We start from the raw sequence: 26385 nt of genomic DNA on the forward strand, positions 1-26385 counted from the left end.
ACAGATGTTTCTCATCATCCCCCCATTGACACCCCCTCCCCTTCCCCCCTGCCCCATCCCCAGTTTAGTTGTCTGTGTTCATTGGGCATGCATGCATGCATGTAAGTTCTGTGGTTTATCCCCCCCCCCCCCCCCCCGCCGAAGCCCTCCCTCCTCTGAGGCTTGTCAGTCTGTACCCCACCTCTATGTCTCTGGGTTAATTTTGTTCAGCAGTTTGTTTAGTTCATTATATTCCACAAATAAGTGAGATCATGTGGTATTTGTCTTTCTCTGCTTGGCTTGTTTTGCTTAGCATAATACTCTCCAGGTCCTTCCATACCATCTCAAAGGATAAGAGATCTTTCGCCCTGGCTGGTTTGGCTAAGTGGTCAGAGCGTCGGCCTGCGGTCCAGAGAGACCCGGGTTCGGTTCCCGCTAAGGGCACGTACCTCGGTTGCAGTTTGTCCCCGGCCCTAGTTGGGTTATATGGGTGGCAGCCACTCGATGTGTCCCTTTCACATCAATGTTTCTCTTTCTCTCTCTCTTCCTCTTTCTCTCCCACTCTATCTGAACAAAAAAACAAAAACAAAAATTTCTTTTAAATCTCTCAAAGGATAAAAGATCTTTCTTACAGCTGCATAGTATTCCATTGTGTATATGTACCACAGCTTTTTAATCCACTCATCTACTGATGGACACTTGGGCTGTTTCCAGATCTTAGCTATTGTAAATAGTGCTGCTACAAACATGGGGGTACATATATTCTTTCTGATTGGTGTTTCAGGCTTCTTAGGGTATATTCCTAGAAGTGGGATCACTGGGTCAAATGGCAGCTCAGTTTTTAACTTTTTGAGGTAACACCATAGAGTTTTCCATAGTGGCTGCACCAGTCTGCATTCCCACCAGCAGTGTACTAGAGTCCCCTTTTCTCCACACCCTCGCCAACACTTGTTTGATGCTTTGTTGATGGCAGCCATTCTGACAGGTATGAGGTGATACCTCATAGTTGTTTTAATTTGCAATTCTCTGATGATTAGTGATGTTGAGCATTTCTTCTATGTCTTGGCCATTTGTATGTCCTTTTTGGAGAGATGTCTCTTTAGGTCCTCTGCCCATTTTTTAATTGGGTTGTCTTCCTTTTGTTGAGTTGTATGCGCACTCTATATATTTTGGAAATTAACCCCTTATCTGATGCATCATTGGCGATTATGGTCTCCCATATAGTGGGATCCCTTTCCGTTTTGATGGTTGTTTCTTTTGCTGTGCAGAAGCTTTTGAGTTTAATGTAGTCCCATGTGTTCATTTTTTTCCTTTGTTTCTCTTGCCTTAGGTGTTATGTCAGTGAAAATTCTGTTGCGTGTGATGTCTGAGATTTTGTTGCCTACATTTTCTTCTAGGATTTTTATGGATTCACAAGTTACATTTAAGTCTTTTATCCATTTTGAGTTTATTCTTGTGTATGGTGTAAGTTGGTGTTGTAGCTTCATTTTTTTGCAAGTAGCTGTCCAATTTTCCCAACACCATTTATTAAAGAGGCTGTCCTTACTCCACTGTATGCTCTTGCCACCTTTGTCAAATATTAATTGAGCATATTGCCTTGGGTCCATTTCTAGGTTCTCTATTCTGTTCCATTGATTTATCTGCCTGTTCTTGTGCCAGTACCAGGCTGTTTTGATTACAGTGGCTTTGTAGTATAACCTGAAATCTGGTAATGTGATCCCTCCTACTTTGTTCCTTCTTTTTCAAGATTGCTGTGGAAATTCGGGGTCTTTTTTGATTCCATGAGCTGTGATTCTTTTTAGTGAAGAATAGCATTTGGAATCAAGACTTGGGGCATTGCATGAACTCGGTGCTACTGAGTGTCCTTGCATCTACATCCGCCCAGTAAACAGCTAAGAAATAGATGTGTTAAATGTACAAGTAATATCTGTTTGTTTTTAAAACAAAAATAGGAGCACACTCCTCCCCAATTGTACCACCATGTCTGTCCTGGCCTTTGCCAGAGTTGCAGCTCCCTTCTCCAGCTGTCAGGACTCTTATTGGCTCACCACCTACCCTATTATGTAATCCCAGTCCTGGCCTGCAACTCAGCCCTGGTCATGCCAGCCCCCCACTTCACCAGCCTGGAGCACCAGTTCAAAGTGGGGCCCCTCCACACCTGTAGCAAGAGCCAGTTAAAATGACAGCAGTCCCTCTCGTTGTCTGTTTTAAAGCCCTGAAGTGTGCAGGTGAGGGGAAATGAAAAACACTGATAAGAAACAAATAAATGTAAAACAAAACATGTAAGTGTGATGGTGCAGGTGCTTCGACGTAGTTTTGAGGCCAATAGGCATAGTCAGGGAGGTCAGGAATGTTTTTCTAAAGTTAGCAAGGCTGACCTGTTGTATGGTGTGGAAGGCTGGACTAATAAGTGTTCTGGTTCTAAATGTTCATTTATGCCAATACTTAGAAGTCTTGTGTTAAGTCCAGAGTATCTGTCACATATGTTCACATGATAAATCCATAGATGTTGAATTAAGTTACTAAGACATCTGATGATGTATATGACGACTGTGACAGTCATCATCACAGAGGGCACATTAGGTAGACCTGCCCAGCTGCTTCCTACTCTTCCCAGAGGCAGGTGTGAAGATGGTAAACAGGAGGTTCTCAGAGTGGAGGATGCAGTGGAAGTAGCACAGATGCTGTCCACACAGGTTGGAAATCTGGCCAGAGAGACAGTGGGCAGTTTCAATCAAAGGCTCAGCACTTTAGGAAGAAAAGCATAAGGGGACCCGGAAAGGGTTTCCAAAGGGTCAGAGTCGGTATGTCTGGAGTATCGTGTGTCCTTTCAAGAAAGAGGTCTGGGAGTAGGTAGGAGGACAACGTTAATATCTTTAATTACATGAACTTGACCCTCCCAATCAGGCTACTGTAGCACTCTTGTGTAACAACAGTGCCTAACAACCATGCACAGCTTAACATACATCTCCCATGGTACTTAAATCCCCATATCCAAGGGACTGTTGTCTGTCCCCAAAACCAGTCATTAATGATCTTCAAAGTAATGCTTAGCTGTTATGGGTATTCTTTCCTAGAGCGAGTTCTAGAAACATTTTGACAAAAGGTGGTGCTTTTTAGTGCATCTCTGCATCCCCAAGGTAATTCCCTTGAGGGTGAGACTCAATATATTAGTCTGATGTTTAAAAAGAATCAGTTTTTGGTACTTAAAGAACATAAAAACATTATATAGTGCCCCCTTTTAAAAAAAATAAATCTAGTTTTCTAAATTGATTTTTAGAGGGGGGGGGGGGGAACATCAATGTGAGAAAGATACATCAGTCTGTTGCCCCGACCAAGGATTGAACCTGAAACCTGGGTATATATGCCCTGACTGGGAATCCATGCCAGCCAGGACTTTTTTTATTTTTTGCCTTTGAAATAAACTTATAAAACCCAACTTAATAATGCTTAGGAGTCATTTTACAGGTAAAAGCTCACTTGCTAGTAAGACAAATTGCCATTTATGTTGCCTTATTAGGATATAATTTAGTAAATAGGATGTGCTTTTTGATGTTCCTAATAAACTATAAAAGTAGTTCAGTGCAAGCATCCTGTTTTTGTGTGTTTTTTTGTTTTTGTTTTAAGTAATGGCTATTTGTAAATCTTTCAGAATATTCTGAGGAAAGGAGGCCATACAGAAATTGAACCTCAGCATTTCTGTCAAGCTTTTCACAGAGAGAATGATACACTAATGGTCATCATCAAAAATGAAGATATCTCATCACATTTTCATCAAGTAGGTTTGGAAATACAAAGAAATAGATCCCAGGCCTTTTGTTACTCTGTAATTATCAGACTTGTCACTGCTTTTTTTTATTCATAGTAAGGGAGAACTGTAAAAAGATATTGGTAAATTTTCATCTAATAGTAATGAATCTTAAAAAGAACTTGCAAATACCTATTAGTTGAATAAAAGTAATTGCTTCTCCTAAGATCTATCTTATGGGCATAGCTCCAGTCCTGCTGTCAGGAGGTAGGAACCAAACCCTAACAGCATCCACACCAGGGGAAGCTGGAGACGGGTGTTAACTTGTTACCTGCCTGATTATAGGTCCCCAAAATATGATATACTCTTCCTGCACTATCTCCAAACTTTGGAGTTAATAGAGACCACTTTGTAATTAACTAGTTTTAATGAGCTTGAAGCATCAATGATTAACTGAACTGGATTAATATTCTTTATGTGTGACAGGATTACGCATCAGTCATCAAAGTTAAAAGTATTTTTAGGTGTCCTGAATCTTGAAACCCTCAGATAAAAAGTGGTAAAAGTGACCCAGTGAACCTATCTTCATTGTAGGATCCTTTTATGTTTAACAGATTCCTTCTTTGCTGAAGCTGAAGCATTTTCCCAGTGTCATCTTCGCTGGAGTAGATAGCCCTGAAGATGTTCTCAACTGCACCTTCCAAGAGCTGTTTCGGGCAGGAGGCTTTGTGGTATCAGATGACAGAATATTAGAAACTTTAACATTAGGTTGGTCATTTAATTTCCTTGTTTCTTTCTTTGAAATCTAGTCAAAATAGATTTTCCCCTCACCCAGTGACTCAAGTATTATTTCATGAAAAAGAAATTATCTACTCAAAATTGTATCAGTCTACCTCTTGAGGACTTAATTTTTGCCATATGCTCTGGTATGGCATGATCTTAACCCCTTTTGTTTTACTAATTGTCTTCACCACCAAACCAGCTCCTAAATTCCTTCTCAGGAATGTGGCTAAAATAGTCATATACATTTGAGATTTTGTTACATTTGACTCCTTTACTTGCCAAATCAAGTCAACTACAGGCTAAATTTTTTTGTTTAGAATCAGCCCTCTTCCATTTCTGTTGCTGTCACCCTTACCATCTTGATACAGAAATCTAAAAAAAAAAAAAAAAAGTTACTGAAAGTTGTGTTAATTATCTGCTTGAACACTCATAAACAACATGAGTTTGACCTATATGCATCTACTTTTACTACTTGACCTGAGCAGTTCAAACCCATGTTGTTCAAAGTCAACTGGAGATTGATTGAGAATCTGTGTGTGCAGGGGACCTACTTAAAGTATATGCAGTTAACCCATTGTGTGGGCAGTCAGTGCCCCTGATCCTGCATTGTTCGAAGGCCAACTGTATAGTTGATTTCTCCCAGGGCACTGACTGAATTGACCTAGAAGAATGTCAGAGCACGGGGCAGACACTTTTGTGTATGATCAATACCTGCCCTAGCTCTGATACCATATTAGAACTAAATGTGAATATACAACTTCTGGATTAGATTAGGAGGATAAACCGTAACAAGCATGAATTGTACATGGAAACTGGAGTTGAAAAATATTTGTAGATTCTGTATTTAGAAACCTGGATTTTGCTGTTTCAACTAAACCTCCTATGTGATTTCCATACTATGTTCAAAGCTTTCATCGCTAGGAATCGCAGTGCCCTTTTCTCTATACAGTTCTCTCCTAATGCAGTATGAGTAAGGGGAGTCGAAGGGCCACGGGTTGCTGTATCTTTGAAATGCAGTATGGGATCCTGCCCAGCCACACAAGTGGCAATGATGGTATACACTCAGTTTTTTAAGTAATAAATTCTGGGCTTTGAGTAGATAAACCAAAAACCTTAAAACACAACTTACTCTATTCTGTAGTTCAACTGAAGGAAATTGTGAAAATCCTGGAGAAACTAAATGGAAATGGAAGATGGAAGTGGTTGCTTCACTACAGGGAAAATAAAAAGCTAAAGGAAGATGTAAGGTAAGGCCTGATGTCATTTGAGGGCTTGCTGTGGGTAGGGGTGGAAATGTTCAGTGTGCTCTGGACTGGAAATCACCTGCATCTCTAAACACAATTGACTGTTTTTTAGATTTTGTTTTTGTCGCAGGGCATATTATTCAGTGGAAGCTGTGTGTTGTAATCAAAAGTTTATATGCACACACTTTGAGTAGTACTCTCTCTAGGCCAACAGAAGTAAAGAAGTCAGACCTAGGGCCCTAAAATATCCATAGAGTTAAGTTCAGGCTCTGTTACCATGAACTGTAAAAGACTGCCACATTAGCCCAGCCGACATGGCTCACTAGTTGAGCATCTACCCATGCATCAAGAGGTCGCTGGTTTGATTTGTAGGCCTGATCCCCAATGTCAGGCATGCAGGAGATAGGCAATTGATATTCTCTCTCATCGATGTTTCTAACTCTAAAAATCAATAAAGAAAAGAAATCTTTATTTGCATAAATAGTGCATCTGTAATGTTTTGAGGGAATGCATCAGGACAGTGACTTATAGGAAGGCAAGTGTATGGTGAGAAAGAATGAACAAGGGATCTCAGGAGTTGGTTTTATCAGAAATAGTTTTTAAACTAGGAGTGTAAGCATAGTCAAGGCAAGAGAACATCTAGGAATAAAACAAAATTAAGATACAGTAAAAAATCAACTTTTTCATAAATTTAACATCTGTTTATTTTCCAGAGTGGATTCAACTGCACATAAGAAGAACTTAATACTAAAATCGTATCAGAGTGCAAATATCATTGAATTACTTCATTATCATCAGTGTGACTCTCGATTATCAACAAGAGCAGAATATTTAAAATGTCTGCTAAACCTGCAAATTCAGCATATCCATGCCAGGTTTGCTGTCTTCCTGACAGGTAAAGTCACACAGCCTTAGTTTTACTTCAGTTTCATCTCATCAACCAGTCAATGCCAAAATAGGCAACTCTAGAAATGTCCTTGCAAGTAGAGTCATTGGATATATCAGCTGTTACCCTGATAAATTGCTGGGTGAGGAGTACTGTCTAGTTAATAGTCCTCGAACACAGTTTCTTTTTAGTTTCATCATCTCCTACAAGTACTTACTTAATTTTATACGAATTTTCATCAAGCCTTCGAAAATGAAGGAATGACTCAGTGGTTTTTAGCATTCCTCCCTCCTACCGTGGAAGCCACTGCTCCCAAAGGTTTTCTTTTTCTTCACTGGAACCAGACTCCCTTTTCCCCCCATTAGAGTTTAGCACGTTTTCTTTTTTTTAAACAAAAGGGTTCTGCTAGTTTTAAAAAAGTTGGATTAACATTTGAATAACCCTGTTATATACCTGAAGCTAATATAATGCTATGTCAACTGTACTTTAAAGTACATTAATGAATTTTTCAACCAAAAACGGATTCTTTTTCTTTTTACAGAAAAGCCTGTCTCCAGAGAAGTCTTTGAAAATAGTGGCATCCTTGTTACAGATGTAAATGACTTTATTGAAAATATACAAAAAGTAGCAGCTCCATTTAGGAGTAGCTATTGGTAAGAACACTTTCTGTAACTCGCCCATGTCAGCTGGAATTGAGGGCAGATACTGGCGTTTGTGTCTGTGAGAAAACAAAACTGTACAGAAACTCTGTTCTTTACCTTAAATGTTATCATGCTGTCAATTAAAAATAACTTTTGACGTTCTAAAGTATCCACTAATGAAAGAAATAACCAACCTCCTTTGAATTACCCAGTTTCTCTACGATTTGCATTTTCACCTGCAGTTTATCCTGATCACCAAAACAGATGTTACCTTACAAAGCATAGGAATTTTCCCCATTCTATTTATAAAATAGGTTGCTATTTTGTTTTACCCAGGCGATTCAACTGCAGCTTGCCTAGACATCAATGATGCCAACAACAAATTAGTATTTCCTTTTTTCTTTGAGAAATTTTAAGACACACATAAAAGTCCTCCTTTCTCATAATTGAAAAATCAATGTTCTACAACTTGGAGGAAAACTCCTTTTTTTATATTACTTAAATATCTGACTTCACAGTGACACAGTAATGTCTATTAGCTTTGGGTTGCAGTGTTAAATATTTTGTTTTAAATTATTTTAATTTAAAGCTATTAATTGAATTTACTGTTAAAAATAAGTTTATAGACATTATTTACTCTGCTGTAGCAGAAATAAGTCTATTTTAACCAGTCGCTCTGTTTTTACATGTCAGCAAGACACAGCACGTCAGTCTGTTTTAAAGGTTTTACCACCCTGGTAAAAACTATACTCTTAAGTGTTTCACATTTGCTGTTATTAAGAAAACACTACATAAAGTTAACCTTTTTTCCAAAATGGTACAAATTTATATACTGTCATTTTCCACTTACGTTGTAAATAGTGCACTTACAAAAAATCAACTCGGAGAAGAGATAATCACTTATTTATGACATTAGAAATAATTTCTACAGTAATGTTTAACTTGAAAACTAAGCAAAAATCATTTGTAAGATACATGGTATCTATTTGGAACAAAGGTTTTTATAAGTAATTTGTTTCATTTTTAAAAAATAAAGACAACTTTAAAAATCAACTGTTTCTGCAAGGACTTTATAGCAAAAATTGGAGTTTGTCGAGAGAGTTTTAGCATTTTTTAGGCACCTTAGCAGGAATAACTGGGTTCCAGAGGCATCCTAACACATCATTTTTGGCCCTGATCTGTAGGTCTAGTCCCAGCAGATCTGCCCAGTGCCTTTCCCTCCCAAGGTCATGTGCACTGAGCAGCAAGCTACAGAAAGAGGATATTCATAGGACTTCTTTCATCTGGCCCAGCTACAGGGCTGTCAGACCTATACAAAAACTTCTTTCAAAAGCCAATCATCTGCTCTGTATACTTCCTACCCAAATCAACATACCAGTTTCACTATGTTTTTTCCTCACAAAGAGGGGGATTAATAAAGTTTTAATTATTTGACATTAGCTTTTGCTTAGAAACCCATTTTATTTTTACCTCAGGGATGAGACTCAAACAAGAGGACCATAACCATCTCCTGCATGCCCCCCACTGGGTATTTGGCCCACAACCTGGGCATATGCCCTGACCAGGAATCAAACTGGCAACCTCCTCTTGGTGCATGGGTCGTCACTCCACCAGTGGGCCACACCGGCCTGGCATGAATTGATTTATATTTTAACATTTATCCAAGTCACGGAATAATGGGTCTAATTTGAACTATGGGCTCTTCCAGAAATTGTGCCTTTGGCGTGTTTGGACTCCACTGGCCTGGGACAGAAATAGTAGATAAATGAGGACTATATAGAAGTCCTGGTATATTTTTCTTTCTACTTAATACTAATATAGTTTCTGCTGGCAGTAATACTGTAGTTCACCATTCAAAGGATTATGGGTAGGAAGTTTCTTGGAAGGACTCGCTGGGATTTTAGATCAACTTAATCACATAGCTAAAGCAGTGGTTCTCAACTGGGGCAACTGAGACATTTTGGTTCTCCAGCTTGAAAGGTGCTGTTAAACATCACATAGTGCACACAGGACAGTACCCCACAACTAAGAATTATCTGGCCAAAAGTGGGTAGTGTGAGATTTAGAAACTGAGCTGAAGTAAATCAGATAATCTGATTATTATCCTAATTGCTTTAACAGAGCATCTCTTTAGTTATTTGTCCTTCAGACTAAACTGTAAGAATCAATATTTGGCCTATAAGAATATAGTTAAGATGTCTTCATTTGCCTGCCCTTATGGATATATGCTATCAATTTATGTGAAAATCTTAAAGCACCTAATCCACCTGACAGTTCACTTATTCTCTTACAAATGCTACCTATAAGCAAAACTATCAAAGGCAGTAACTTGCATTTGTATGGGAAAAGAATACCTGTTAACTACTACTAAGAATATCTAAGAATTTCAGTTATATTGAGTCAGGAATATAATTTGGGATCTACTCACAGTGAAGCCAGATAATGGATTCCTATCCATCCAAGTTTGAATCTTCACGTGCTGTCAATGACCAAGCATAGTTCTACTCCAGCATCTCTCCTAGCATCAGTTTCAGCTCTACTGAAGGAAATAAACAGCTGTGTCATGGCCAGCACAATAATTTATAGCTCTTAACCTCAGTGCACAAACAGACCAATCAAGAGGGAACTGGTTTCCAGAGTTTGGCTTTATTTTGCAGTACAGAAATCATTTGGAGCCATTTTGAGGCAGACATCATTGAAGGAGAGGCTCTGTCAAATCAATACTGCATTGCAGCTTGGTCCATTGGAAAAAGCCACACCTGGGATACAATAGAAGCATCTACATTTACCTGCTTTATGATAGGTTTCTTTCCCCCTTTGCTGTCATCAATTAGGTTAAAACACCGCACACAGGCTTCCTCCAAAATGACTCTTGAAGTCTGGAGTTTAGTTAGAATTTTAGGCCCACATAAACCAAACGTGTGGTGAGGATATATGGGCACTATCATAATACTTTACAGGACCAAAATACAAAGCTATAGGGAAAACTTCAGTATGCTGTCCCAAATTATGGAATATTTGATTTCAAATCTTAATATCAAGAGGACAGATGGCACACAAATTGTACTGATCCAGCTCTTGAGCAGAAGCACATAACTGCAAAGGCTACACTGATTAAAAGATACAAATACTGTATCAGGATCTCTGTATCAGTATCACAATGTTTTTTAAAACTTACCCTTCACAAGAAAAAAGCCAACCTTGGTTAAACAGTACAGAATGTGGTCACCTGCCAATTCTTAATAGCCACACTATGAAAACAAGTTAATACATGATGTTAGAAAGGGGAGGAATATTTACTGGTGCAGTGCTCTGCAATCTCTCAGTATGGATTACAAAGGCAGGCCTTACAATATTGATTTCATACAATGTGTATTATTTGCCAAATTTTAAGTCTGTCCTAATTAGATGATAACATGTACTGCTGTTAGTCTTCCCCATAGATGTCATTTTTCTTGCGCTTCATTTCCTCAAAGTCAAACTCTGATCCTGTCATCCTCTTATAGATGTCTTTAATGTCATCACAGGTTGTCTCAAAGTGAGTTGTAGCATCATATGTACGGGAAATAAAGATCTGGAAATAAAAATTAAAAATACTTGAAACTAGGGAAGTCTCCCATTAAAACATGGTAATACCCTTTTCTGATCACCACACTCACCTGGCTTTCTGTTCCCAAATCTTTTGGTACAAGCAGGTCACTGATGCTAACAAATCTGCAGGAGAAAAAGAATGAAGTGAGCAGGCGAGTTGACCCCACACCCACTCACTGCTTTGCCTGAAATTCAAAACCCAAAGGATGAGACAGGTAGAGATGATGGCTGCATTCTTTGTTCTCACCATGAAGCCAAAATCAGTCTTGGATTTTAGCTGATAAAAATGAACATGTCACTTACTTCTGTTCAATTGGTTCCAAGAGCTCCAAAGCTGGTCTGATTTCTTTCTCGGGTTCCTTGGTCTCCACAGTTGTACTGACTATGGCGATGTACTTCCCTTGTGCTGCCACATTGTGTGCAGAGGAGATCATGCAGACATAGATATCTGAAAACAAGTAATGCCATCTCACTGCCAAGGTGTGTAAAACGTGGGCATATGTGCAACTCAAGCCTCACCCATATTTCGAAGTGTGAAGTAAAATTGCTTAGAATAGACAATGCATTTTCAGCTTAACTTCTATTGTATATGGAGGCAAACGGGGTCACACATAGAATATGCAAATAGTCAGTGACTTCTGGCCTTTTGGATGTCAAGGATTTATGTGGCAGTGAACTGCAGGACTTGAAAATGAGATGTCTCTTTCCAGCTCTGTCATAGCTAACTGGAAACCTGGCAGACCATATTAACTGCTCTGGGGTCTTCCATCTCTCTGAACCCTGTTTCATTAAGTGCAAATGCTCCTCAACTTGCAGTGCGGTTACATCCTGAAAAGCTCATCATAAATTTTAAGTCGAAATGCATTTAATATACCTAACCTGCCAAACATAACAGCCTAGCATACCTTATAAACATGTTAGAACACTTACATTAGGCTACAGTTGGACAACATACTCTAACACAAAGCCTATTTTGTAATAGTGTTGCGTATCCCAATTTACTCAATACTGTACTGAAAGTAAAAAACAATGTATGGTTATCACTTTTGCACCATCTTAAACTTGATAAATCATTAAGTGGGGACCTTCTACAGTGATTTCTCATATATTTAATATAAAAGTACATACCAGCAAAACCTATTCTTGAATTGGCATAATAAACTCATATAATTCCATAGGTTCTACTTGTCTGTATACCACTAAATTAACTACATAATTTTCAATACAGAAAGTAATTACTGTGTTCCCTTTTTTTTGACTTTCACATACCAAGGGATCTGCTTGGGAACCTTTTAAAGATTACTTTAGGCCCTGGCCAGTTTGGCTCAGCTGTGTTGGCCCCAGACCTAAGGGTCAAGGGTTCGAGTTCTGGTCAAGGACACATACCTGGGGTTGCAGGTTCAATCCTTGGCCCCAGTCAGGGTCCTGTGGGAGGCGACCAACTGATGTGTGTCTCTCACATTGTTTCTCTCTCTCTCTTTCCCTCCCTCCCTTCCACTCTCTCTAAAAATCAATGGAAATAGCCTCGGGTGAGGAGTAAAAAAAAAAAAGATTTTAGTATAAGTTCCTTTCTATAATAATCTGTGATTTGGATTCCTATATGGAAAAAAAATTAAATACAGGCAGCTATTAACTGTCTATTTAAAAGCTGATAGCCCTGGCTGGTTTGTCAGCAGTTAGAGGGTCCACCCACGGACCAATGAGTCTTGGGTTTGATTCTGGTCAAGGGCACGTACCTTGGTTGTGGTTCGTCCCTGGCCCTGGTTGGAGTCATGTGGGAGGCAACCATTCGATGTGTTCCTCTCGCATCAGTGTTTCTCTCTCTCCCCTCCTCTCCCTCTCTCTCCTTCCCACTCTATCTGAAGATAAATAGAAAAATATCCTCGGGTGAGGATTAAAAAATATAAAAAATAAAAACTGATAACCCACCAGGCTGGTGTGGCTCAGTGGATCGAGCATCGTCCCATGCACCAAGAGGTCACCGGTTTGATTCTTGGTCAGGGCACACATCCAGGTTGCGGGCTCCATCCCCAGTTAGGGTGTGCAGGAGGCAGCCAAACAATGTTTCTCTCTCATCGATTTTTCTGTCTGCCTCTCTCTAAAAAATCAATAAAAATATATTTAAAATAAATAAAAGTTGATAATCCCTTTTTAGTTGAATTTTCGATAAAAGATTTAAGACTTTGGGAAGCAGCAGTGGATGAAAACTGGTTAAAGCAAATAGGTTAGGAATTACAATTTAGAGATAAATCCTGATCTCAGAGAAATTAAAGCGGTGTGCCAACACACTGTTAAAATCAAATATAAGTATTAAGTTGACAAATAGTGACATGAAAGGACCATCATCACCTCAAAATAGTGGAGTCGGGTCACTAATAAATAAACTAAACCTTCACAGGCACATAATGCTGGCTCTGGGAGAAAGGGACTACTCCTCTTAGTTCAGCCTCTGAATTCCACAGATGAGGAACTGGAAGTCCAAAGCAGTGGATGCAAGCCTGAGGCAGGACTTCTAGGCTAATTTGTCTATTCAGTATGATGCTGAGATCCATCACATTTTGTTTCCCATGTGTTAAAAACTAAGGCTTCTTCACTATAATAAATAAAATTAGGAATCTGGGATAAAACACAAAGTAAACTATGTCTAACAAAATTCTACAAACATCTGATCTTCAAAACTCACCTGACTTCCGATTGACCTGGTTCTGCGGAATAATGATCTGGCAGGAGTTGGCATCATTGGTGTTTTTGATGGGGTGACTGAGGATACAGATAACTCGGATCACCTGACCCACTTTTTCTACCCGATCTTTTACATAGCTGGGGTCACAGATGAGCTGCTTACAACGAGCAATCTGTAACAAAACATTTAAAGACTATAATAATCAGTGCCTACAATGTTTTTAGACAACAATGCCATTGTCTCTTGAATATAATCCGTTATTTTTGTAAAGTTAACTGCCAGCATTTATTGAACTATAGATAACAATTAAAACTAGCTTTACCAACAATATCTACAATTTTCCTGGAACAGATTCGTTAATTCTAAATCTTAATCAAATACTAGGAAAACTGTTGCATAGTGTTCAGAAATTTTAGAACTAGGCAGACCAGGGGTTCAAATCCTGGCTCTTTGCAATCTCAAAGAATTGTTGTTAGGATAAATTGCAATAGTGTAATTAAGGGCTGTCATATGAGAAGTACCAAGTAAAAAGTAAAATGTTCTATAAATAGTACTATAGTATTACAAACGGATCAAAATAATTCTCATTTTAACACTATACTTTCTAAGTAAAACTTAAGTTGCAAGGTATACATTATAGTCGTGTTCCCCTGTAAATCAAAGCATTAAAATTTCCTAAGCGGCAGCAGCTATGTGAAGCAAAGGAGAACGGAATAATACTGCAATAAAAAGGTCTTTCAGCCCTGGCCAGGTGGCTCAGTTGGAGCATTGTCCTGTACATCAAAAGGTTACAGGTTCAATCCTAATTGAGGCAAGTACAAGAGGTAACCAATCGATGTCTCTTCTTTCTCACACAGATGTCTCTATTCTCTCCCCCTGCCTGCCTCCCTCTCTCTAAATAAAACACCTTCAGGTAAGGATTTAAATAAATAAAAAGGACTTTGAGATATCAAAACATTATCCATATTCTTAAACACCTATTATGCTGAAAGCACAAGGTAGTTACAAAAGATATGCAGCAGTAATACAAAGTTCAGATGGCCAACTAGTGAGTGTTGCTTATATGGTTCACCCATGGGATACCATCAGGAATACCAAAGTTATTTTTTTTAACTTAGTCTTTTAGTTTCTTTTTTGAGTATCTCTATTTGTAAGAGTTAATATTAATATTTCATGAAAGAGGAATGTTCTGGTTTGTACACCAACAGCATCTGCATCACCTGAGACCTTTCAAGAAAATGCAGCCCCACCTCTGACCAGGTACTGAATCAGAACATGCACTTCAGCAAAATTAACAATGATTTATAATCAATTCAAATTTGAGAAACACTGCTCAAAACTCCAGCTAGCCAGCTCCACAGCTAAACTCCAAATTAAATAAATGTTAGTAACATTATTACTATGACAAAATGATTAGTATTGCCCAAGCCCAATTTCAACCAATAAAATTGAGAGGCACCCACCCATAGTATATAATATAGGATACTTAGCATTTAGAAGTTATGCATACTTTAGTCTGAAGAAGAAGCAACAATTAACATAACAAAATACTGACCTATTTTCTTAAAGCACAGCCTTGGTAACTAGTTCTTAGTCATAATGAATACCAGTTTACTAGTAAGAAATCAGATATAGCCTGAAATCTATCATCAATGTCCATACCAAATTAAGTACTTATTATATAATAGTCTTCACCAGAACACAGTATTTTTAAATTGTAAAAGCTACTTACTTACCTCTCCTTCAGATTTAACACCAATCACTTTTCCATTTTGCACAATGATTTCTTCAATTGGTTTATTCAGCATGTAGGTACCTCCATAAATAGCACTTAGCCTAGAAAAATATTTTAAATTACAACTGATCATTTATAATTGTTTCAATCACTAAAGTCTACTTTCATTGATCTTAATGAATTACAGGCAATGTATATTTCCTAAATTTCCTTCCAAAGACATTTGTTTATACTCAGTTATGAATATCAAGTTAAAAAAATAACACCAACCAGTAATGGAGGAATAGTTTAAATGGGTCTAATCCTTCCGCACATAAAACTATCAGGAGCACTGGAGAGTGACTAAAAGCAGGCAGAAACAGGAAGAAACCTAACACATTGATGACCTGCAATTTTACGCAGAAGTTATCTCATGTCACTGGCTATTTTTTTGTAGTTGAATATGAAAGTGAAACAATCTAAATAAACTTCGGTATACTTTATACATAATGAATTTAAATGAAACTTTGCATATATCAGCTACATATTATATTTTATACATATTATGTATTTTAGTAATTTTTTTGGTGTGGTATACTGTACAGCAATCACCTACATGCAATGGTACACAAGATGTTTTGTAAATATATCTGGTTTCGCTGAGCTTTCATGTACGAATAACTCCTGCTTAGGTACATACAAAGACTGAAATTTGGAAAAAAGTAATCCACAAGAGGCCTAATTTTATAGTCTTTCATTAGATGTATTTTGTGAATCATCACTAAGATGGAAAAATGTAAGAATTTGCTCGAACCTCATTCTGCTCAGTTTTAGGAAATATTGGAGCTTCAACCAAAGGGTCCGTTGACCAGTAATCCCTCTAGTGTGATTTTTTTTCATCTGTCCCATCAATATTAGCAAACCGAGAAACTTCTTTACAAGTTAACTCGTAAAGAGCAGTCAACAACGTTTGGGCATGAAAACATGAGTTAACTCATAAGTGGTCGACTCCGTGTTTTAAAAGGAGGTAACTGGCCCTGGCCGGTTTGGCTCAGCGGTTGGAACGTCAGCCTGCGGACCAGAGAGTCCCCTGGGTTCATTTCCCCTCCCCTGGGTTCATTTCCCACTAGGGGAACGTACCAAAAAAAAAAAAAAGGAAGTAACTAAATAAGATCTTTATGTGGTTTATATGGATGGGTCGGCCCTCCCCTGAAGGAAAGAATTCTCCAGGCCTTATAACATCGAATAGCTAGAACAGAAGCAAAATGCCTGTGGTCTAATTGACTTAAGACGACATAAGCTAGAATTTGGGGTTGTCAATGAAGATGAAAACGGGGGAGGGGAGGATAGGGACACAATCCTACAAATAGCAGCCACCAAATCTATAAAATCTCTTCCACCCTTAACTAACTCCAAGTACTTGCACATGAGGAAGACTCCAAGAAACGCAGCAAAAAGCAGAGCTGAAAAGCAAAAAGACTTGAGGAGCAGAGATTACAGCTGTGTGTTATAAGGACAAACAAGTCTTAAGTTTGAAACTGCCTTATTAAAGGAGCTTGGTGGACACCCTGGGCTTCCAACAGAAACCCTAGAACCACACCTATTGTACCAGGAGTAAGAAGTCAGCAAAAGACAAAAGATCCCTTTAAAGACGAGTAAAATCAAGCCTCCACAGTTCAAAGTGAATTTATCTGCCTACTCAAAAAAAAAAAATTTGCTCTGGCCAGTGCGCTCAGTGGTTAGAGCATCAGGCTGCAAACCAGAGAGTCATGAGTTTGATTCTGGTCAAGGGCACGTGCCTCATGCCGCAGCTGCAGTTTGGTCCCAGGCCCTGGTCGGGTTTGTGTGGGAGGCAACCAGTCAATGTGTCTCTCTCACATCAATGTTTGTTTCTCTCTCTCTCCCCTTCCCACTCTACCTAGAGATAAATAAGAAAGTATCCTCCACCGAGGATTAAAAAAAAAAAATTAATGGTCTTTAGAAAAAGACCCTAGTATCTCTACCATGTACCAGTAAACATGTCCAGTATACAATAATAAATTATGAGACATATGAAGAAATAAGAAAATATGATCCAAAGTAAAGAGAATAAGAAATCAACATAAGCAGACCCATATTACTGATGTTAAAAAAATGCAGAAGGTTGCCCAGCAAGAGTGGCTCAGTGGATCGAGCATCGTCCCATGGACTGAGAGGTCCTGGTTCAATTCCAGGTCAGGGCACATGCCCAAACTGCAAGGCATGATCCCCAGTAGGGGGCGTGCAGGAGGCAGCTGATCAATGTTTCTCTCCCTTCCTCTCTCTCTAAAAATAAAAAAAAAATCAATAAAAACATTTTTAAAAAATGTCAAAGACAGTTCTATTTCGAGAACTGTTCTTAAAATATGGTCAAGGAGTTTGCAAACATCCTTGTTCAAGGATACATGTTCAAGAATGTTATAAATATATTTAGGGGAATTCAAATGAGTTACACAGAATCTCACAAGAGAAATTAAAACTATATTTAAAAAGCAAACTATATTTACAAATGGAAATTCTAGATCTACAAAGTACAATATTACAAAAAAAAATTTTGTTTAAGGATGGGATTACCAGTCTATTGGAATTAATAGAAAACAAGAGCAGTGAGCTTGAAGAAAAATTAACAGGCATTATCCAATATAAAGCAGGGGGAGAATTTAAAAAAAAAGAAGAAAAAAAAGAGCAGACCTGGCCAGACTGGTAGCTCAGTTGACTAGACAATCCTCCCGATACACCACTAAGGTTGTTCGTTAGGGCACATACAAGAATCAACTAGTGAATGCATAAATGGTGGAACAAACAGATTAACGTTTCTTTTCTTTCTACCCCCAAATCAATCAATCAATAAAAATGTTTTAAAAAACTGAGCAGAGCCTCAATAACACCAAGCATCTAACATACAAGTAACATGTGTCTCAGAAGGAGATGAGAATATGGGAAGGAATATCTGAAGATGATATTGATTTAAAAATTCCCAATTTGGCCCTGGCTGGTTTGGCTCAGCAGTTAAGAATGTTGGCCTGTGGACCATAGACTCCCAGGTTTGGTTCCCACTGAGGGCATGTATCTCGGTTACAGTCTGTCTCAGGCCCCAGAACTGGGGTCATGTGGGTGGCAACTAGTGAATGTGTCTCTCTCACATTGATGTTTCCCCTCTCTCTTCCTCCCTCCCTCCCTCCCACTCTATCTGAGGATGATGCAAAAATGTCCTCAGGTGAGGATAAAAAAAATTCCCAATTTGATATAAAAAATTAACTTACATATATCCAAGCATTTCAGCAAATCTCAAGCAAAACCTAGAAAAATCTTAGTGAGACTGCCAAAACCCAAAGAAAATCTTGAAAACAGCTAGAAGAAAAAAATCATTATATATACACAAACTAGTAGTGACAACTAACATCCATGGGTGAGGAGGAAAAAAAAAGTGCAAGATCTCTACATAAAATCTACAAGACACTGCTGAAACAAAGAAAACCTAAATACATGAAAGCAAATTCACATATTAGAAAAGTCAGTATTATTAAGATAATTCTCCCCCAAACTAATCTACAGAGTTTTTTATTAAATTATTGGGATGACGTTGGTTAATAAGATCCTATAGGTTTCAAGTGTACAATTCCATTATACGTGATCTGTATATTGCATTTGTGTGCCCACCACCCAAAGTCAAATCCTCTTATGTAACCATATATTTGGCCCCCTTTATTCTTTACTACCTCCCTGACCTATAGATTTAATTCCCAGTCAAAATCCCAGCACTTTTTCTAGATGATGACAACATTCTAAAATGTATGTGTACGGCCTATTACTAGGCATTATAGGAATTCCAAAATGTATTAAATACTGATTGTGCCTACAAGCCCTTACAAATGAGTTGAAATTTATTGAACAATTTTTGTCACCTTGCTTTCTCATGTATTTTCACTGACCATTTACTTGCTCTCTAGTCACTGTTTCAAGTTGCCAAGCTACTAGCTTTTACCTGATAATTTAGAATACACATATATTTGACCTTAAGTAAATCTGATCAAAAACACTCAATAAAATGAATACAAAGCTAATTCTAATACCAACATATATCAATGTTCCAAAACAGCATAGCACTTTTTGTTGTTGTTAATCCTCACCTCTCCCTAAAAATAAATCAATAAAAACATATTTAAACTTCAAGAGGATTATTTTTCCACTGACTTTTAGATAGAATGGAAGGAAAAGGGGGTTGGGGGAGGGAAGAGAGAGAGAAACATCGATGTGAGAAAGACACATTGACTGGCTGCCTCCCACACAGCCCTGGTGGCCTGGGATCAAACCTGCAACCCAGGTATGTGCCCTTGACTGGGAATTGAACCCACAACCCTTCTAACCACTGATCCAAACCAGCCAGGGCCAAAATAGCACTGTCATTCTGTGGTTCTACTTGGTGTAAACTTTCTATGATTCTAATGATTTGAAAAAGATTTACCAAACAAACTTAGAAGCCAGAAACAATCGTATTAGGGTCGTTCAAGTGGTTGTATGTTCCTGATAAATAATGATTTTTTTACTTTTATAGAAGAATGAAATAGTGACTATGATCACAGGTATTTAAAACTTGAAAAATGTTGTTCATCAAGAAGTTATTTGTTTCGATCAGTGGCTATTCAAAGTCAGTTCATAATAAAAATTTTACTTCACCTGTGACCAAAATAAAATTAAAATTAAATGTAAGTGGGAATGCAAAAGACCTCAAATAACCAAAACAATTTTGAAAAAGAACGAAGATGAGGACTTACATGACCTGATTTCAAGACTTGCTATAAAACTATATTCAGGACAGTGTGTTAATAGCACAGGAAAATAAAACAGATCAGTGGAACAAGACATATATATGTTCAAATGATTTTTTGCAAAGGCACCAAGACAACTGGAAAAAGAAATCTTTTCAACAAATGGTGCTAGAACAACTAAATATCAGTATGGAACTTCAAGCCTTACCTCACCCCATACACTAATATTATTTCAAGATGAACCACAGATCTGAACACAAAACTAAAACTATAAAGTTTCTAGAAGACATAGGAGAACATCTTTGTGCTCTTGAGCTAAGCAAAGCTTTCCTAGCTAGGACCTCAAAAGCACTAAACATACAAAAAAAAAATCAATCAATCAATCAATCTAGATAGATAGACAGACAGACAGACATTTTAAACTTTGTGCCACTGACTGGGAGAAAATATTTGTAATGCATGTATCTGACAAAAGACTTGCTGCTGCCAGGATACATCAAGATTTCCTACAAATCACAAAGGCAACTCAGTCTTTTAAAATGTGCACAAGACATGAACAATCATGCCACAAAATTATACAAACAGCCAACAAGCTCATGAAAAGGTGGTCAATGTTAGTCAAGAAATGCAAATTAAAACCATAATGAGATAGCACTTCACACCTACTTGGGTAGCTAAAATTAAAAAGACTGACAACACAAATGTTGACAAGGATGTGGAGCAACTAAAATCCTCGCACATTACTGAGTGCTGGTTAAGTGGTACAACCACTCTCAAGAGTTGTTTGGCAGCATCGTACTAAGTTCAGTACTTGCCCTATATCAGCCAGCAATTCTCCTCCTGGATTCCACCCCCAAGAAATGACAGCCTATGCCCATTCAGACTTTTACACAAAAGCTCTTAGTAGCTTCATTCATAATACTTCAAAACTGAAAACCCAGATGTCCATAAATGTAAGGGGGTATATTCACAAATTCACATAATGCAATACCACTCAATATTTTTAAAATGAACTTACCAGCATGTGCATCAATATAGATAAATCTCAAAAATATTGTTTAAGCAAAAGCCAGACAGAAATGAGTACACACTGTATCATCCCCTTCAAATAAACTTTAAAAACAGCCTGGCTGGTGTAGCTCAGTTGATTGAGCATTGTCCCATGGACTGAGAGGTCCAGATTTGATTCCTAGTCAGGGCACATGCCGGGGATGAGGGCCTGATTCCCAGTACGGGGTGTGCAGGAGGCAGCCGATCGATGTGTTTCTTTCTCTCTCTCTACCTAAAAATAAATCAATAAAAACATTTAAACTTCAAGAACAGGCAAAAGTAATTTATACTGATAGAAATAAAAAAGGTTAATTGTTAAGGTTTGCGGTGGTTGGTGATTATGAGGTGATATAAAGGAACTTTCTGGAGTGATAAAAATGTTCTTTATCTTGATTCTGGAGTTTTGATTACACAAATTTAAACATTTATCAAACAACATTTTTACTGTAGATCTGTGGTTTCATTGTAAATTTTACTTCAATAAAAATAAAAAGCACCCTGGCAAGTGTGTTCAGTGGTTAGATCATCAGCCAGCACACCAAAGGGTCTCAGGTTCGATTCCCAGTCAAAAGCATGTACCTGGGTTGCAGGTTCAATCCTTGGCTGTGTTTGAGGTGCATGTGGGAGGCAACCAATCAATATCTCTCACATCATTGTTCCCCCGCCTCCTATCTTTCCTTCTTTCCCTCCCTCCCTCCCACTCTCTAAAAATCAATGGAAATAAAAATATCCTTGGTGGAGCCCTGGCTGGTTTGGCTCAGCGGTTAGAACGCTGACCTGTGGACCGAAGGGTCCTGGGTTCTATTCCGGTGATCAAGGGCACATACCTGAGTTGCAGGTTTCTCTCTCTCTTTCTATTTATCTATCTCTCACTCTCTCCCTTCCTCCCTCCCTTCTACTCTAGCTAAAAAAAAAAAGTCGGACCAGTGTGGCTCTGGTTGAGCATCGACCCAAGCACCAAGAGGTCGCTGGTTCGATTCCCGGTGAGGACACATGCCTAGGTTGAAGGCACAGTCCCCAGTGGAGGGCATGCAGGAGGTAGCCAATTGATGTTCTCTGTCATCAATGTTTCTCTCTCTCTCTCTCCCCCTCTCACTTTATTGATATCTCTCTGATATCAATAAAGGGAAAATAAATTTTTTTTAAATCCTCAGGTAGAAATTAACAAAAAAAAATTAAAAATAAATAAGCATCTCATTACTCACAGGCATATCTTATCTCATTTTTCACAACTTTACCTCGTATACTTCTGTTGAAGATGAAGTTCAGAATCTGGGGTTTTAGCAAATAGGTTAATATGAGTTAAATATGAACTCTTACCTTGCAAATCCTTGTGGCAGTTCTCCAAGGCCATACAGTGGATAAAGGTATGGACTTTTGCCATATCTTGCCAAAGACTCACTGTAAAGCTTAATCCTATTAATGGTTTCACAACATGGTTGATCTAAATAGCTGGAAAAGACGAAATGATTATTACAAAAGGGTTTCGATTTTCATTATCATATTCAATTTAAAATCTTTTTCTGAAGTGATTTCAATTCTCTACCTTTTTGTATTTTACTTAAAAGGTTCTAGTATTAATTTGCAACTAGAATCTGCTTTCCTTGTATAACGCGGCTATATATTTGTTTTGTTAGAATTTCCACATTAGAGAACTAGGAAATTCAGTTATCGTTCCAAAATATATATAAATCTAAAAAAAAAAAAACTTACTCATCAGTTCTGTAAAGTGCCAGGGCATGACCAGTAAAATCTATAACATCTTGGCCCAAGTCAAATTTCTTATACACCTCTCGCATTGGAGTCTTCTTAGGATCAATGCCCTCAAAAGTTCTAGCATCTTTTTCGTCAAAGTTGGCAACATATACTAGGAATTTCCTGAAGCGACGTTTTTCAAACAGCCCCATTAAACCTAAAAGAATTTTTCAAAAAGCACACACTCACAATAGGACACTTGAGAGAAGGAAGTGTGAGAGACAAAGTTTAAATAGGCCATGTTTTCATCTGAGGCTCTTCTAACATAATGTGCAATTTAGGATATGAGCATTTGGACAACTATAAACTGACAATTATAACAGATCAGTTAGGTCTTCAATTTTACAGTACAATTTCATTACAACCAATACTTAATTAAATGTAGTATGTCTAATTATGTCTTTTTTTCTTTAACATTTTTTTCTTTGATTTTTTTTGTTAGAGACAGAGGGAGGGAGAGGGAGAGAGAGAAAAACATCAATGAGGGAGAACATCAATGAGAACATCGATTGGCCGCCTCCTGTATGCCCCCCACTGGGGATTTGGCCCACAACCTGGGCATGTGCCCTGACCAGGAATCGAACCTGTGACCATTTGGTACATGGGTTGATGCTCAACCACTGAGTCACACCAGCCAGGCTAATTATGTCTTTTATTATGTACAAGGTAAACATGACTTTGCAAAAATTATTTATTCATGAAGGCATCCAGCTGAATGTTTAACAACTCTAATCGATATTCAGCCAATTGCCTAAAATTCTGAATGCTCTTCCTTTTCTTATTCTGTATTTAGATGTTGATTATGCTGCTAGTCAGTTCTAAACCCTCAGTTCTTCCTATTAGTCTGTATTCCTATTACCAGTATATAGCTAGCTGGTAGAAAGACATGGCCAAAGGAAAAGAAAACTGTCTGGTTTTACAATCTCTTTTGTCCCCCTTTTCCTAAACTGTACAGCTACTTCCAAAAACGATCATAGCTTTAAAAATAACAAACTCTCAAACGTTTCTTTTATATCTGTTGACAGTTTAATGTTTTGATATTTTTAACATTATTTCCCAAGACTATAAATGAAACCAACAAAACTGAAAATTCAAATGATCATGGCCCTTACTGGGCAGCTCAGTTGGTTAGAGCATCATCCCAACACACCAATTTGCAGGTTTGATCCTGGGTCACAGCACATACAAAAATCAACCAATGGCTGTGGCCGGTTTGGCTCAGCACCTGGAGCGTCGGCCTGCGGTCCAGAGAGACCCGGGTTCGGTTCCCGCTAAGGGCACATGCCTTGGTTGCAGTTTGTCCCCGGACCTGGTTGGGTCGTGTGGGTGGCAACCACTCGATGTGTCCCTTTCACATCGGTGTTTCTCTCTCTCTCTCTCTCCCTTCCACTCTATCTGAACAAAAAATGGAAAAATGTCCTCGGGTAAGGATAAAAAAATTAAATTAAATTAAAAAATCACGAATGAATGCATAAATAAGTGAACAACAAATTGATGTTTTGTTCTCTCTCTCCTCTCTCTAAAATCAATAAATAAAAAATTTAAATGACCATGATGCTATTAATGACAGCTGACTATATTTTTAAAAGATATTTACAACCTAGCTTTAAAAAATGGAAACACCCTGACTGGTTTGCCTCAGCGGTTAGAAAGTCAGCCTGTGGACCAAAGAGTCGTGGGTTCGATCCCCAGCCCTGATCAGGTCTTGCAGGAGGCAACCAGTCTATGTATCTCTCTCACACTGATGTTTCTCTCTCTCTCTCTCTCCTTCCCTCCCACTCTATCTGAAGATAAATGGAAAAATATCCTCAGGTGAGGATTAAAAAAAAAATGGACAGAATACATGTACAGTAAAGGCATAAGGCTTAAAAAGAAATATTCTATCACCACATCAGTACCATAGTTAAGACAAACTTAATTGTCAGGGGAAAGGAATGAAATAGTCAAAAAGAAACATGAGTTGCTACTGCAGTGCACTTATAACTCAAGTATCATATTCTGGTGGACACTGCCTATTGGAACCTAAAACTACCACCATAGTTTATAGAGGATTACTTCATAATTTTTTTTAAAAAATCAAAATAAAAATCAATAGTGTCTTCCTAAATTCCCCTCCCTTTCCTCTTCTTTCATTCCCTCTTTCCCCTCATCCTTATGCCTAATGGACAGAATCAGCCCTGCTGGTAATTCCTATTTTTCAGCACAGCAGAGATGTTCCAGCTGCTTCTCCCCCTCCTTTCATGATGCCATGCATAGTGCCAACCAGTGACCTCCATTTCTAGTGGTTATGGAATCAGAATCAGGTACCACTACAATTACAAACATTTTAGAGATCCAGTGTTCATTCTGAAAGTCATAATTGAGAGTTCAAATATTTCCTACTGGAGAATTTTTATAATAGCTACACTTCTATAAGGAAGCCTTCTTATTTAACACTGTAGCCCACTGCCCCATACTCCGTCCTCCTTCCAACTTTCTATATAGCATTATTATCACCATTATATGTTTTCTTATTTATATATAGCCTGTCTCCCACTAATGTAAATTCCATTAGGTAGCATTTTGTTTACTTTTTTACTTCTGTTGAACACTCCCAAACCCAGAAGGGTACCTGGCATACAACAAATGCTCAAAAAATATTCAATTCCTATAATTAACGTCTAATGGGAGTAAATATAAAAGAAGCTGACTTAGTCATATATTGAGTATACCACATAAAAAGAAAAATATTCAAATTATATAAAAGGATTAGAAAAACATCTTTTTCAGAATTAGTCTCTTGAGGAGTGTCTTCCCTTCATTTCAAATGGTTTGATTTTCCTTCATTCACTTGCATCATGAGGTTTATTTACCAAAAAAAAAACACATCAAGATGTTTAAAACTTAAAAAAGACAGAAAATCCAGAGCGTTTCAGGAAGAGAATAGATAAAAGCTTTCCAATTAACTAACAAGTAGCAGATTTAACCATAGAATTTAAAAAATAATTAGAGTAAAATTAGTACCATAAAAAAAACTAAGATACAGCACACAATATAGAATTCTAATAGTGGAATTAGAGGTACAGCAGGCACAGTTACCTCAGACACAAGCCCTGAGATTCACTTAGATCTGTGAAATCAAAGGTGATTTGTTAATGTCAAGGTGCTCAGATAAAGAGATGGCTCACAGTAAGAATAAGAATAAATAAACAAGCTAAAGATTTAACTCAAGACAGACTTATGATAATCACATTTTAAGTTACATAAATGTCTAACCACTATACTGCACATCTAAACCTAATGTAATACTGTATGTCAACTATAATTAAAAATAAATTTAAAGATCTATAGATTAAGAGATCAAAGAGAATAAAAAGAGCACAAATTTCATTTAAAAGAATTATATTCAGCCCGGCTGGTGTGGCTCGGTGGTTGAGTGTTGACCCATGCACCAAGAGGTTACGGGTTCAATTTTCGGGCAGGGCACATGCCCAGGTTGTGGGCCCAATCCCCAGTGGGAGGCATGCAGGAGGCGGACAACCAAC

The 26385-nt window shown here is 38.0% G+C and overlaps 2 protein-coding genes across 5 annotated transcripts in view; one reads left to right on the plus strand and one right to left on the minus strand.

Moving 5' to 3' along the window:
* Window positions 1-7606, plus strand: part of TASOR2 (transcription activation suppressor family member 2) — a 73657-nt gene extending 66051 nt beyond the window's left edge. For all 4 annotated transcript variants that reach the window (XM_036263404.1, XM_036263409.1, XM_036263414.1 and 1 more), the window contains 5 exons: window positions 3632-3757; window positions 4342-4495; window positions 5652-5757; window positions 6468-6649; window positions 7182-7606. In XM_036263404.1, the coding sequence (XP_036119297.1) occupies window positions 3632-3757; window positions 4342-4495; window positions 5652-5757; window positions 6468-6649; window positions 7182-7297 (684 nt within the window). In that variant the 3' untranslated portion in view covers window positions 7298-7606. The remainder of the gene's footprint in view (window positions 1-3631; window positions 3758-4341; window positions 4496-5651; window positions 5758-6467; window positions 6650-7181) is intronic.
* A 2302-nt stretch (window positions 7607-9908) lies between these two features.
* The window catches only part of GDI2 (GDP dissociation inhibitor 2), a 37184-nt gene continuing 20707 nt past the window's right edge, over window positions 9909-26385 (minus strand). The window contains exons 5-11 of the mRNA XM_036263426.1: window positions 22820-23018; window positions 22427-22558; window positions 15292-15391; window positions 13556-13727; window positions 11176-11320; window positions 10941-10995; window positions 9909-10855 (exon numbers count right to left, since the gene is read on the minus strand). Of these exons, the coding sequence (XP_036119319.1) occupies window positions 10709-10855; window positions 10941-10995; window positions 11176-11320; window positions 13556-13727; window positions 15292-15391; window positions 22427-22558; window positions 22820-23018 (950 nt within the window). The 3' untranslated portion in view covers window positions 9909-10708. The remainder of the gene's footprint in view (window positions 10856-10940; window positions 10996-11175; window positions 11321-13555; window positions 13728-15291; window positions 15392-22426; window positions 22559-22819; window positions 23019-26385) is intronic.

This window comes from Molossus molossus, unplaced genomic scaffold, assembly GCF_014108415.1.
Source record: "Molossus molossus isolate mMolMol1 unplaced genomic scaffold, mMolMol1.p scaffold_m16_p_1, whole genome shotgun sequence".
Lineage (NCBI taxonomy): Eukaryota > Metazoa > Chordata > Mammalia > Chiroptera > Molossidae > Molossus > Molossus molossus.